We start from the raw sequence: 13,963 nt of genomic DNA, 5'->3' as shown, positions 1-13,963 counted from the left end.
TTTTCTAAAACAAATGTGTTTCAAGCATCTATTTCCCAGTGAAATTGCAGGAGTAAGTGAGAACTGCAAATGTATTATTTTGTTTGTGTAATTTATTAAACATTGAAGGCAACTTGTTCCAGTGAGAATCAAATTGCACTGTGTGGAGGGTAAATGTGAGACGTCTGCATCTTCATGGGTGAGTTTGGTGATATATGGTTCAACGTTTGTGCAGGGATTTGGTTGAATTGGCGTTAATTGTTGTGCAACTTCCCGGAACGGCTGGAAAATCCCAATAACATCCACCGTGAGTCAGTGTTGTAAAACAGTACAGTCAGTATCTACAGAGGGAGAGCACACTTAATGAAGATCGTCTTTATTTCTCGTGGTTCATTCTCTCTTGAACAAAATAAAAACAATTGAAATGCTCATCAAACCAAAATAACATATTCAAACATTTGTAGGTGTTTTCTTTGAAAATATTAAAGATTCCTCTTCCACAGATGTTGAACAACAGCTTCATATCAAAGAAAACTAATCCAGGGTGCCAAGTAGTTGGACATTTACAATTTATATACGTATATATAAAAAAACCAAAGAGAGAGTGCAGGATTTAAATATCTACAGAACAGAAGCAAATGTTGAGCAGTTTAAAAGGGAGATTCTTATCACAAATGATTTCTCTCTGGTGTGTAATCGCTGTTCTGTTGCACTTCGATGGACTCACAACCAAATGTAACAACACAAATACACACAGTGAGCCGTTGTGGATTAACAGCGACACCGGACTCCACAAATGCCACACAAGGTATTGCAAAATGAATATTAACAACCAAACCAGAATACTATACAGTTCCTAGCAATGAGTGAAAAGTTAAAAAACAATCAACAACACACAGCCGCAAAAATGTTACAGTACAAAATGATTTATGAGTGTTTCCCTGAAATGGAATAATCCAGAGTGATCATCTCATTACGGGTCAAACCATCAGAGATTCTGAGACTACAGTGGGTTTAATGGCACGCCCTGCTTGGCCAGACGTGTAGCAGTGGAAATTCAGTATTAGTTCACCTGGATTCTTCCTAAATTAGAGACAGAATATACAACGAGGTTCTTCTTCCTATCAGATATCTGTGTCTTGTCCTTTAAAGCAACACAAAATGGTACATTTTATATTCAGGATGACAAAACAAAGCCTGTGAGAAGTCCAGATGTTACTGGGGGGAATCATACTTTCACTGCCAGGGTATATGATCTATATGATCTCACTTGAACAAAGCATACGAAGCATTACATACAAGTGAATGTAATAAATTATAAAGGATTCGTTGTACATGTAACTTTAGAATGAGAACCATTCCACAAACTCCTTCAGAGGGATTACTTGTGCTAAAAAGTGAGATATAAATAAAACAGCTCGTATGAACAAACTTTCCATTGGTTGTGGAGTGTTGAAATCTTGAGCACCATCTTGAAACACTGTATATGGCAGGTACTTGCTATGTTCTTTATATACAGGAAAAATAAAAGTCCCTTCACCATCGTGTGACCGGCGATACCTCGCCTTTTTGCTGCCTGAAATATGAACCAGCTGTCAATCAGTCACCGGGATTAAGGGGTTTTTATTTGAGCTAGGTGAGTCAGACCTTCAAGGTTTATGCAGCTTGTCACAGTAACCGACCCCAACAGTGTGGGCCCTATAAAAGGCAAACTGGAAGTACAGAACATGCTTTTTTAATGGGATGGGTGAGAAATGCTGTAAATCATCAAAGGAAAATAATGACAACAGAAGGATGTTGGAAAATATGCTTAAAATGACCGGTCATTACAATACTCCATACCATCTTCCATCAGTCCATCCACAATAAAGTGAGAATATCAAACTTTAACTAACATCTTTCCATCTAACTGCATGTGGTTTACTACTGGGTGTTGTTTTTTTTGTTGTTTTTTTAGAAAGTTCATTACAGATATCCTAAGTAGGACCAGGAGTCTTCTGTTCAGGAGTTGGGTGAAAACTTCCAAACACAGCTGGCAACGTGTGTGTCATTTCCTAGTGTCGGGGGCCGCTCGGTCGTAGAAGAGGGGCACCTGATCAGAGGTAGAGAGGACAAAAACAAAAACACACAGTGAGGTTACACTGAAGATAATCTGCTGTTCATACTCAGCATTTTGTTTCTATATTAACGCTGGATTAAACATCGATTTAAAGAAAGTATCCGCGACCCACCTGGAGAAGAGAGAAGTGGAGGGCGGGAACTCTTTAGAGATGGCGGGGCTCCTCTGTTCCCATGAGGGCCTCTGGAGCCAGAGTGGTATGGAGGAGCATGGTGGAGTAGGGGTCCACGAGGCAAAGTGGGGGCGCCGTAGGGGATGTGCGAGGACAGGGGGCCTCGCTGAGATGGGGCCCCTAATGATGGGCCGGGAGGTCGATGCAAGGACAGCAGCGGCGGGGGTTTGGTTTTGGGGTAAGAGCCTAAAAGGAGAGACGCGTCTGAATGAAAAACACAGGACAATGTGACCGGATGAAAGGACCACACTGACATACATGAGGAGGAACAGCTCTCACTATAATGCAGTAAATGACTGCTAACACTGCAACAAACTGAACCACACACGCTTTAACATTTACTGCAAGGCTGTCGTTTTGGACTTCAATGAGCAGTAGATGTACCTAAAGTACTGATCAGACCTCCTGACCCAGTACGAACCTCGCAGACCTCTTAGGTTGGCTGGTTCTGGATTACTGGATGTTCCCAGAGTCAAAACTAGGAGTGGAGCTGCTCCTTTTAGTTTCTATGCTTCAGAGAAATTTCAATTTACGATGCAAAAATGATAATTCCCACTCTAATCATGAATAGTATCGCAATCACAATATCTGTCAAAATAATCACAATATGAGGTTTTTATACCATGTGTAGCCCTAGACAAAAGTTAACAACGTCGGACAGGCAAGACGCTCTGCTTCTGAAACACCCTCAGAGGGATTTGAAGGTGCGTAGATCATGGAGCCAAACACAATAAAGCCTGGTGGAATTTCGGTGTAAAAGTGACTCGTTAAAAACTAAAAATGACTTGCCCACGATTTACAGAACAGTCTGAAAAGTGTAACCTGAGATGGGATACCTTGCAGACAATTCAGGGAGGACAAAGTTAGATCTTTTAAAATATGGTCGCCCGGTATATGGTTCCTGCACCATTGAACTTTTAAGAACATTTAAATAGTGAAATACGAAGACGACTCCTCTCTCTCTCTCTCTCTCTCTCTCTCTCTCGGTCTAACCTGGTGAAGGCAAGAGAGGAGAGGGTGAAGAAGCATTGTGGTCCATCATGGACCCCCCTGCTCCGGGTCCAGACTGCAGTTGAGGAGGCCCAGGTGGAGTAGGGAGCAGAGGAGGTGGTTTCCCCAGTCCTGGAGGTAACATGTTACCCCTCTCCCCCTCCGTGTTGGATACTTGAGAGAAAGAAAAGAAAAAATAAAGAAGCACAATAGACAGGACAGGCAGGTAAAGGTGCAGTCAGTAGCACTGACACAGCACCGGTGCTACAGTTTAATCAGTGTGCCACCTTGAAGGTGCTCCTGCCGGGAACGGACGTATTCTGAGATGGTTTCCAGCTCCTCGGAGTAGAGATGGACCCCCTCAGCTAACAGCATGAGGAGCGGACGGGTTTCAGAGGGAACAGTGTGGCGCTCGATCTTTTCTCGATCCAGAAAGTCATCCAGCAGCTGCGACGCCTGCGCTGCGATGTCCGCGGGGTCCCTCGGAGGGCGCTCTTTGACGAGGCCGCGGCTGTACTCGGCTGCAACAAAGTCCATTGCCTGGTCTTTGGGCATGTTGCGATGGACTGGGAGGGAAATGGGAATGTTAATGGTGAGGGGTCAGGGGACTGAAGGGGAAGAAAGAGGTGCGCCAGGACAAAACCCGTAAAATTGGCAGTAAGATAAACTGAAATCGATTTTGTTTGAATGTGATTCAGCTGATAAATTGGCACTTTTGATTATGTACTTTTGAATGTGGGCTGTGGTTTGTTGGAAGGGGAGGGGGGGGCAACAGGGGACAAGCGATTTGTGTAAAATATGTGCATTTTTCAGTAACTTTATGTTCCTGGACATAAAATAAAGCTTTTTTTGTGTGCATTCAGAAGATGAGATACCAAAGCACATTAAATGATCTGTTATCTGATTTGTGTATTTAAAATTAATCAATTCCTTTATTATATTTGCTCTAAGGTTATTAAATTGATTGTATTTTTATTTTGGTTGTGTATGTCAGGCTAAAAATGTGTTTAGAGCATCATTCACACCCACCACTGGGTTCCTTTTTTGTGAGCAACACAGAGTAGCACCATCCTAGAACAATTACATCACTTTGCAGTTTTGATGTTCTTGATGGTCCGTTTTAAATTTTTGCAATTTGTATTATGCAGATCTGTTTGTGCAATCAGTTTTTGTGCAGCATCTAAATCACAAAGGTTAATGCTTAATGGTGTATGCATACATTTATAGTATAGTGACGTGTATTTTCGCATTTTTCAGTATAGATATAGAAATAACTGTAGTAATGAAACAGTTCTGCGTGCTATTTGTTGATTTGTTTTAATCAGTTGCATGAAGATCATTGCAGGTATTGACAATCTTTATTTCGCAATATGAACTACACAAATGTTTCATATTGAGTCAACCTAAAGAAAAACTACTTTATTACAACTTGGGTTATATTTTCATAGCTCTGTCCATCAGTACAGTTGGTTATGATAACATCCTACTGATCTCAATAACTGCCGAGGTGTGTGAACGCAGCAACATTGCTAAAACCTTTTTATAGTCCCACTGCACAGGAAAACCACGAGTGTGCACTACTAGGGCAAGTACAGATGGTTAAAGTTGAATCGGGAAGTTTGTCTTTAAACTGTAATTCTGTGCAAAAGAAGGTTTATAGTTTACTTTTGTTTTCTCTCCTTTTTCTCTTCACTAACCCAGAAATTTGTTTAAATCTTGTCTGACCATTTCTGATGAGTTTTAGTGATGTAGCCACGTCTACAGATCTCAGCAACTACTTTTGGTGAGTACAATGTTACCATAACCATGAAAGAAAAATTGAACCCAAGTTGTGGTAAACCATTGTCTACCTTTTAAGGAATAATTGTATTCATTTTTGGGAAATATGCTCTGCCACCCTCAAGATCGAGATCACTTGTGTCTGTCGGTCAATATGAAGCTACATCGAGCAGCCGGTTAGCTCAGCATAAAGACTTTAAACAGCTAGCCTGGCTTTGTCAAAATGTTCCACACTGGACCTTTAAAAGTTGCTGAAAGCTTCATATTTATCAGACGGATACTGGAGTGGTATCGATCTTCTCATCTAAGTCTTGGCAAGAAAACAAAATCTGGAGCTATCCCTTTTAATTACATTCATTTTGGGCTTCAGTCACTTTATTAAAGTATGTAAAGTGTGTTCCAGTGGCAGTCAGTGTATGATCTGGCAACAGAGTGCCATTGATGTGGATACTGAATGAATAATGTGCAGATCTGATGGACGTTGATGGATTTTTTAGAATATATATGTACGCGTAAATCGCATTAGACCTATAGTTGAGAAGGGATGAAGGTTTGTGGTTTGGCTAAGCTTGAAGGAATGAGGGGGGGACTTACTTTTGAGGGATTCTGAGAATATGATAACAGTGCAGGAGGACAGAGCTACGTTTGTCTGCTCCACCAGAATACATAACGAGGAGCCTTCTGCTCGGACATCCTGCAGGGCCCGGGTCAGGCCCGATTCCGCCTGAAGGTAGAGCATTTCCACTGACAGGCCACGCTCCTGCAAGCACTGGCTTAGCGATTTGGGGTAATCCCTTTGAGAGGAAGAGAAACACTTTGTTAACTTGACATGTCTATATTAAGTGACTCAGCTGGCATTATAGAGGAAACCTAAATTATATATCTCTCAGAGGAACAGAAGGTTATTTCTTGATTTATAGTGTGCTTTACCAACAAGAACGTAACCGTAAGTCATCATTTCTTTTGTGTGGTGAATTCTGTATGTGTGGATCTTTAGACAGGACCAAGTGTAGCATTATGTGTGCAGATAGAGCCTAGATGTATTTAGTGTTGTGGTAGTATGTGTTTAAGTAATACATCAGTAAATTGTGTTGAGGATAAACATAAAACCTTTATGCAGTTTGCATTTTTGAGAGCACTCTGTTGAATGGTGGTGTTTGATATAGTGTGGATAAATGTGGATATGGGTGGGTTTGGTGGCATTTTACATAACACCTTTCTACGGTAAATGCCATGTTTACACATTAGTCTCCGTGCATCATGGAGCGAGGGCTTCTTCTCAGATTTATACTTTGCTCCAACATTCAACAACCATACAAAAGGGAAATCTGTTAGAAAAGGCAGAGATACCAATTCTGGTTAAAGTAGGAAGTCATGTGACATAGAAGTGGGCAAACCAGTTTGAAAATAATTGGGGGAACAAAAAAAAACAAACAGGAAAATATGGTTAAATATAGAGCACACACATACGCCGATGCCAATCAGTCCGATTAATCGGCCTATCTCTAGTTTGTGTTGCACCAACCGCAAGAATGTTTGAGTAAAAGAGGTTTATGTTGCAGGAGTGGTTCGACTCCACGGTGACACTGAGCCACCATTGGAATTTATTGTTAGTACAAAGCATCTTTTATAGTGTTTACTATCAAAACAGAAACTAATTTGTAACAGTAAGTGGGCTCCAAGCACTACGTCTTTTTTTTTTTAGGAACAAGAAAACAAGGACCTGGGTTTAAAATCCCAGTGAATACATACAGCTCATTCTCTAAAAAGGAATAATGAACAGTAGTTAAGCATGCTATAGCACTGGTAACTTCAAACCTTTTAGTTGTTTAGGTAACACATTCTGGATAGCCTGCTGATAACTAGCGTTGCCATGTTGCAGACACCATAATCAGTAGAAGTACAATTAACACTTCCAAGTTAGTTATTCCAACTGTGTGACAATATCATGAATGCAAACACAGCCGCCATATTAGGCTTCATGTATGAGTATCTTGTGCATGAATTTTGATGTTGTATTGTGTACAGAGTGTAAATGCTTTATGTTCTATAACTCTGTGCTTAGGATGCAACAGTGTTAACATTACAGAGTAGCGTTTGTATAGTCATTTGTTTGTGAGGGCAGATTTTAATGGTGGTTATTTATGAGCATCCACTGTTGGAACATCTGCCGAAATGTTGTGAAAAGATGATGCAGAATATTTCTAAATATCATTAAAATAACATTTGATTTGTGTGTGTGTCACTGGTATGTAACAACAGAAGCCTTTAATGAAATAAAGTAGAAGAGAATGAGTGATCCATGTCGTATTTGATATGTTGATATGTATGTGAATAGAATTTTTATTTTAAATGGTATTTAGATCAGTATTCAACAATTTGACTGAGGCATAAAAAGTAGGAAATTATTCGAAGAGTAATAAACTCTGTGCCAACGAGAACTTGTTCATTCAGGTTTAAACAGAGCGATGGGAAGGTTTTGTTGTGTGTTGTACATTGTTGTGCATCACAATCAAGGGAGGGCCCCATTGTGTCAGGGAAGACATTATTATCATCTCAAACTCAAGTGTTGTTAAGCTTGTATTATTATTGTGTTGCAACAGTGACATGATCCTACATTCAAAGACAACAAGCACTTACATTCAGCAGGGCTTGAAGTCTCTATCCATCATAAGCACCAGTAAAACCATCCAGTCATTCCAGCCAAGTATCAACAGATTGAGGGTGTTGCTGACATAAAAGCTTGAGCTGAATGTTCTTGGCTGCCCCCGAAAAAATGGACAATTAAAATGACATCCATCAGTCTTGTCTCACTGACTGGCAGCCAAGTATAAACCATCAAAACTCTGCATGTAAGAGTCGCCCAGATTTCTGCTCGTGGTTCAGATCGCTGTTTGAATGTACTCACAGGCACTGGCTGGTGACGGAGAGGACCACGCAGTCGGCCGGCTTCCTCTCCTCCTGCACCTGCCTGTAGAACTTCTGATACAGGGCTTTACGTCTGTCTGCTGGAGTGCAGCCGTCTGGCTTGGCTGAGTGGGCTTGAGGATGGTGGAGGAGTTGGGAGAGAATGACGGGGGAGGTAAAGGGAGAGACAGTGGAAGGGAATTTAAACCAATGGGATACCAGTTTTTGGTGGGCTTTTATAATGAGGAGGTTTCTGAGCACCTCGTTTTAACAGAAGTCAAACACTGACTGGTGCAGTTACTTAAGTTACGTGTCCACAGGCTCAGTCATTTCCACGCTTTCCTTTCCTATTGTCTATATTAGCAGCAGTGCAATGCATTCTGGTAGAGTCGCGGCACGTTGCCCGCTCCTTATTAGCATAAAACAAAGGTCTACGCCGCTTAATGCACATCAAGGGCGTCGAGCACGCAACTCTATGCTTCTAGAAACTCACAAAAATCATTTAAACGAACCGGTGTGGATAAAAAAAGGAGACAGATTCGGCAACTGCGTGGCATATTTCTCACGTTCAGTAACACGTTTCAGTAACCTATTTTTATAATATAAAAGAAAGTTTCCAAAATGAGTCGCCATGAAATATCGGAGCAGAGAGCGTTTGTCCAAACCGGTGCAGCCTGAAGTGTTTGTGATGGAGAGTGTACGCTACCCATCGAGGCAAACCCCCCCATGGACACGAACCATTACTGTGTACTGTGTGTGCAACATAAAGAAAAAGTCTCACCATTGGGCTGATGCTTGTAGCCCTCATACTTCACACTTGGCTTCGCAGTGTATGTTTGCATTTGCTCCAGTTCTTCATAACTGAAAGAAAAGAGGTGAAACAGGAGCATCTTTCAATGTGACACTATGATGAGGGATAAGCCTTCTGTTCGCCACGTCATTATACTTCATATAAAGACTGAAAGAGTTTCTGAAAGGAGGTATCAGTTTCTTTCTAGCCCCCACAGTGACGTATTCTTCAGAATGCACTGCAGGGTTTTTACGTTGCATTTTCGTGGCTGATTATTTGGTCAACACACAAAACAATCGCCAATACTGCATTTTAGACAGTATCGGAGGAATTTATGACACTGGTTTTGGTCTAGGACTCTAGGACAGTTGACATTTGTGATAAACGACTAAATAACTATCCTAAATTTAACCTACGACGACAACATAAAACTACATTTTTATTCAGAAACATTAACTAAAAACAAAGCAAACATTCCAGCATGTTAACCCACCGCCAGCTAACAGCAAAAAAACAAAACCAACAACCAAACCTTCCACAAATGACAACTAGAAATACAGATGTACTGACACACTAAAGCACAAGACACATATCTAAACAAAGACAGAAACATCTGGACCCACTGTATCTTTCATCCAGTCCATAAACCCAATAGTTTACAATCCATATAGAAGAGAGAGAGTCAGAGGAATTTATCTATCACTTACTTTTCTCCTCCTATCCCATGCTTTAGAAATATAAAATACATTATCACAAAGGTATTCTATTAAAGCTTCATTCTCAATACTTTTAAGACTTTTTTTAAACAATATTTGTTATAATTGATTAAATATATAAAAAGGGACAATATTCACAGATTCTACCTGTTTCAATGTGCAGTGGTAATAAACCAAATCTCAGCTGTGCACAGACTGATCTTTGACTTTTAGGGCAAATTACACCCAATATATTTATCACAGGAAAGATTACAATCTTCCTTAAATAAACATCAAGCTTCCCAACCAATCACGTAGTCATGTGTAGGGTGGTGGGGGAGGTGGGGGATGTATATGTATGAATATAGTACTGTATAAGTATGCCGGGAAGTCCTTACTGCTCTCAACAAAGTTCAACAAAATGTACCACATGGTTTCTCTTTGCGGTCTTTTAAAGCTGCAGTAGATATCTTCTATAAGAAATAACATTTTACTATGTCCTGACAGAAACATCTACTATATTCAAGCCCCCCCAAACCCAAAAAGTTGGACCTCGACTATCTTTCCCTGGTTCTGATTTGTTGTTTGTAGTCCAGGCCCGCTGGAGGAGCCAGATCTTTTTCACAGAACGTTACAGCAAATGCGACAAAAAGTTATTTTTATTTAAGTTACCTATTGAAGCTTTAACATGTTTTATGTCTGTTACATTAAAAAAAAAAAAGGTCCTTCTGGGGGGACGGGCACTGGAAAGGATCTGAACTCATACATGCTGTGATACATTGGGAGGGAGAGATATCGTAGGTCATTGACAATAACAATGTGCAATATCATTCCACATTCACTGTGCAACTGCTGCTGCTACTGTTTGTGTTATCTGCTGTTTGTGGATTCCTACTGTTGTACATAGTGTTTGTATTTATTATTTATCCAACTCTTACTGTGTTTTATTAAACTGTTTTATTCTAAATAAAGGAATATCTTATCTTCTAACTGTAAAGCAATGTCTCTATGTGACATTACTCTCAGTGAGCCGGTACATGGAGCCGGTACATGGAGCCGGTACCTGTCCAGGGCATCCTTCAGCTCCTCGGTCCTCTCCTCCCGGGGGGGGTAGGGCGCTGCTCTCCGGAACAGCCGCAGCTGTTGAGCACTGCACAAACACACAACGTGTCAACATGAGCCTGAACACAACATGAGCCTGAACACAACATGAGCCTGAACACAACATGAGCCTGAACACAACATGAGCCTGAACACAACACAGCTGATGTTACACGCGTCTAAACGGTGGGGAGGTTTCTTGTTCTTGTTGTTGTTGTTGTTGTTGTTGTTGTTGTTGTTTCTGCTATGGCTGCTACTTAGCATATTAGCTGCTGATGCTACACTTGCTCCAGGCTCACCTGCCGTTGGGGTTAGCTTGCGACCGCCGGGCTGCTCCTGCTGATTTCACCCAGGAAGACATTTTATTGTCCTCCTCCTCCTCCGAAGGGAACTCTGAAGCTTTTAATCACAGATGGAGAAACAGAACAACACCGTTTCCTAATGTTGCTCCACCAGTTGGAGGAGAAGAAGAAGAAGAAGAAGGAGGAGGAGGAGGAGGAGGAGGAGAAGGAGGAGGAAGAGGAGGAGTTTTTCTTATGCGAGGTTCTTCTTCTTCTTGAGGTTTATTTCCGGTTGGAAAACAACGAATTGGTGCGTTACCGCCACCTCGTGGTGTGGAGCGGTGTCGCCAACAAAAACAAGCCCAATATAATATAATATAATATAATATAATATAATATAAAATAATATAATATAATATAATATAATATAATATAATATATAAAAAATATAATATAATATAATATAAAATATAATATAAAATAATATAATATAATATAAAATATAATATAATATAATATAATAAAAAAATATAATAAATATAAAAATAATATAAAAATATAATATAATATAAAAATAAAATAATATAATAAATAAATATAATAAATATATAAAATAATAAAAAATAATAAAAAAATAAATATAATATAAAATATAATATAATATAATATAATGTATAAAATAATATAATATAATATATAAAATAATATAATATAATATAAAATAATATAATATAATATAATGTATAAAATAATATAATATAATATAATATATAAAATAATATAATATAATATATAAAATAATATAATATAAAATAATATAATATAATATAAAATATAATATAATATAATATAATATAATATACTATAAAATAATATAATATAATATAAAATATAATATAATATATAAAATAATATAATATAAAATAATATAATATAATATAAAATATAATATAATATAATATAACCTGGTCTCAATGTAAACACATATCAAAATGAAACCAGTGTTAGTTTAAAAAGCAAAAAGAGAATGTATTTCTATTAGCTTTGGTGGTTACCCTTGTATTAGAGGGGGGTGCTGAAATCTTGGAAGACATTAGATTGAATGCAAATCTCCATTGATAAATAAATATCAGTCTAAAATAAAAGTTGTGTTTAAATTTAATTAGAAACAACCAAGCTATAATCTACTTGGTTGTAAAGGTAAAGTTCAAACTTCGACTATGTTTGAATGGTCAGAATAACACAACTATAATGAAATGTAAGCCTAACTACTAGAACTGTACTGCAGTTAATAATCAGCATTGACTCATGTGAACACATAAACATCCTTTATAAATAATACAAACGGTTATTTACACTTAAATAAAGTGTAAATGAAGGCATGGTGGCTCAGTGGTTAGCACAATGTTTTCTTTACCTTAGAATGAGCTGTTATTTATCTACAGATAGGTCTTCTTCCACAGAGGGCGCCTAGTTGAACCTTCATGTTTCTTCTTTTTCTATTTGGTGCTATCTGCCCTACTCTGACGGTGACTTCCAGTGTCCCTGAACCCAGGGATGTGTGGACACGAGAGGACAGCCGAGTATAGCCACGTCTCCCTAACTCCCTCTGGTTCTCCGAGCAGAGTGCCAAGAGGGTTTAAGGCTATAGGGGATACAGAGCCCTGCATGGCTGTGTGACCCACATCAGTTCACAGTTTATATTAAAGCACAGTGAGGCTACAGATGTTTCACAGAGGAGACGATCAATCTGACGGAAACCACAGAATCGTAGAACATTAGGCTTCAAGAGTCCACAGCTGTCACTCAACAGGGATGCTCGGAGTCACCAACCTCCCTCCTTCTGGTTCTCCAGCCCAGAGTTTGAGCTCACTGGTGTGTCTCAGCTTTCCAGTCATTCCCAATTTAAACAATTCCAACATTTTTTATTTACCCCAGTCTGCAGAATCAGACATACTTTTGATTGTTACAGTTGCTCAAGGTGCTCACACGACATTACGCCATGTTAGATTTAGATCCACTCACTACATGAGCACATAGATAAATGCCCATGAACAGCTGTTTTTTTTAGAGGGTTATCTTTTAAATGAGACCAAAACCATGCATATACTGCAAATGGTTGAAGAACAGCTTTTAATTTACTTTGGGTAAATGTTGTTTTTAGGTGTTTTTAGGTCATTTTACAGACGGTAAGAGGTTAAAGAATAGAAACAAAATCTCTAACACAACATATGGATTAGAAAAATTTTATTTATAGGTATATACGTATTAAAAATAAAATAAAAGTAGAATATAATTCAATATATAACAATATAGATAGAAGTAAATGTATGCTACGGTATGTGACCGACAGTGTAACAAATAATAATAATTATAAGTACTGATAATGATAATGTTGAGCTCCTGAAAGATTGCAGTAACAGCTAACAGGATATTATTGACCACCACAGCTCATAAAGCATCCTCAGCAGTGTCCGGCAGATGTTGAAGGACCTCAGCATCCTCAGATAATAGAGCTCTGGCCCTTCCTGTAGAGCTTTATTGTGCAGTTTATTGTCCATGTGAACTCCCGGGTACTTGTAGTCAGTGTCTACAGTGACCCCCCCCCCGGGAGGAAACAGGGGTCGGTGGAGCCTTGGCCTTCCTCAGATCCACTGCCAGCTCCTTTGTCTTTGTCATGTTGAGCTGCAGATGACTTTCTATCACATAATGTCGAGATTTTAATCTAAGAATTTAGATTTTCTGTCTCAAAATGTCGTCTTTCTATCCCATAAACTTAATATCCTCATTGAGGATTAATAAACTTAATCTTAATCTCTTTATTTTGACTTTATATTTCATAATATTGTCTTTCTGTCTCACAATATCGGCTTTTTTATCTCATAATTTCAACATTATTTAGATTTTCTATCTCATAAAATGAATTTCCTCAATCAGGATTAATAAAATGAATCTTAATGTCTTTATTTTGACTTTCTATCTCATAATTTTGACTTTATATTTAACAATCTTTACTTTTCAATCACATAAATTTGACTTTCTATCTCAAAATGTCGACACAATTTCAACTTTCTATCACATAATGTCGAGTTTTTATATAATAATTTAGATTGTCTATCTCATCAAATTAATTTCCTCAATCAGGATTAA

General features: G+C 38.7%; 1 protein-coding gene across 2 annotated transcripts; it reads right to left on the bottom strand.

The window, feature by feature from the left end:
- Positions 1-339: 339 nt before the first annotated feature.
- On the bottom strand, positions 340-11,035 carry si:ch211-216l23.2 (uncharacterized protein LOC565061 homolog). 2 transcript variants are annotated; one of them, XM_051381045.1, is made up of 9 exons: positions 10,832-11,035; positions 10,495-10,581; positions 8,728-8,807; positions 7,948-8,080; positions 5,634-5,833; positions 3,548-3,826; positions 3,264-3,434; positions 2,211-2,474; positions 340-2,071 (listed from the first exon to the last, which is right to left on the bottom strand). In XM_051381045.1, the coding sequence occupies exons 1-9, from the start codon at positions 10,891-10,893 to the stop codon at positions 2,034-2,036; spliced, it is 1,314 nt and encodes a 437-aa protein (XP_051237005.1). In that variant the 5' UTR covers positions 10,894-11,035; the 3' UTR covers positions 340-2,033. The 2 variants fall into 2 exon arrangements, with proteins under 2 accessions (XP_051237005.1, XP_051237007.1); XM_051381047.1 differs by having other exon boundaries at positions 2,211-2,456; positions 10,832-11,034.
- Positions 11,036-13,963: the final 2,928 nt, after the last annotated feature.

This window comes from Dicentrarchus labrax, unplaced genomic scaffold (genome assembly GCF_905237075.1).
Source record: "Dicentrarchus labrax unplaced genomic scaffold, dlabrax2021, whole genome shotgun sequence".
In the NCBI taxonomy this organism is placed as follows: Eukaryota; Metazoa; Chordata; class Actinopteri; family Moronidae; genus Dicentrarchus; species Dicentrarchus labrax.
Note: the sequence above shows the minus strand (reverse complement) of the source record. Positions and strands in the feature narration are given on the sequence as shown.

Bases quoted from the DNA above. Each gene is read 5' to 3' on its own strand.
- si:ch211-216l23.2 (XM_051381045.1), bottom strand. From the start codon at position 10,893: ATGTCTTCCTGGGTGAAATCAGCAGGAGCAGCCCGGCGGTCGCAAGCT. The intron at 10,582-10,831 runs GTGAGCCTGGAG...GTGTTTGTGCAG, and splicing joins CAAGCTAACCCCAACGGCAG to TGCTCAACAGCTGCGGCTGT. The intron at 2,475-3,263 runs GTTAGACCGAGA...TTTTTCATTCAG, and splicing joins TCCTCTCTTGCCTTCACCAG to ACGCGTCTCTCCTTTTAGGC.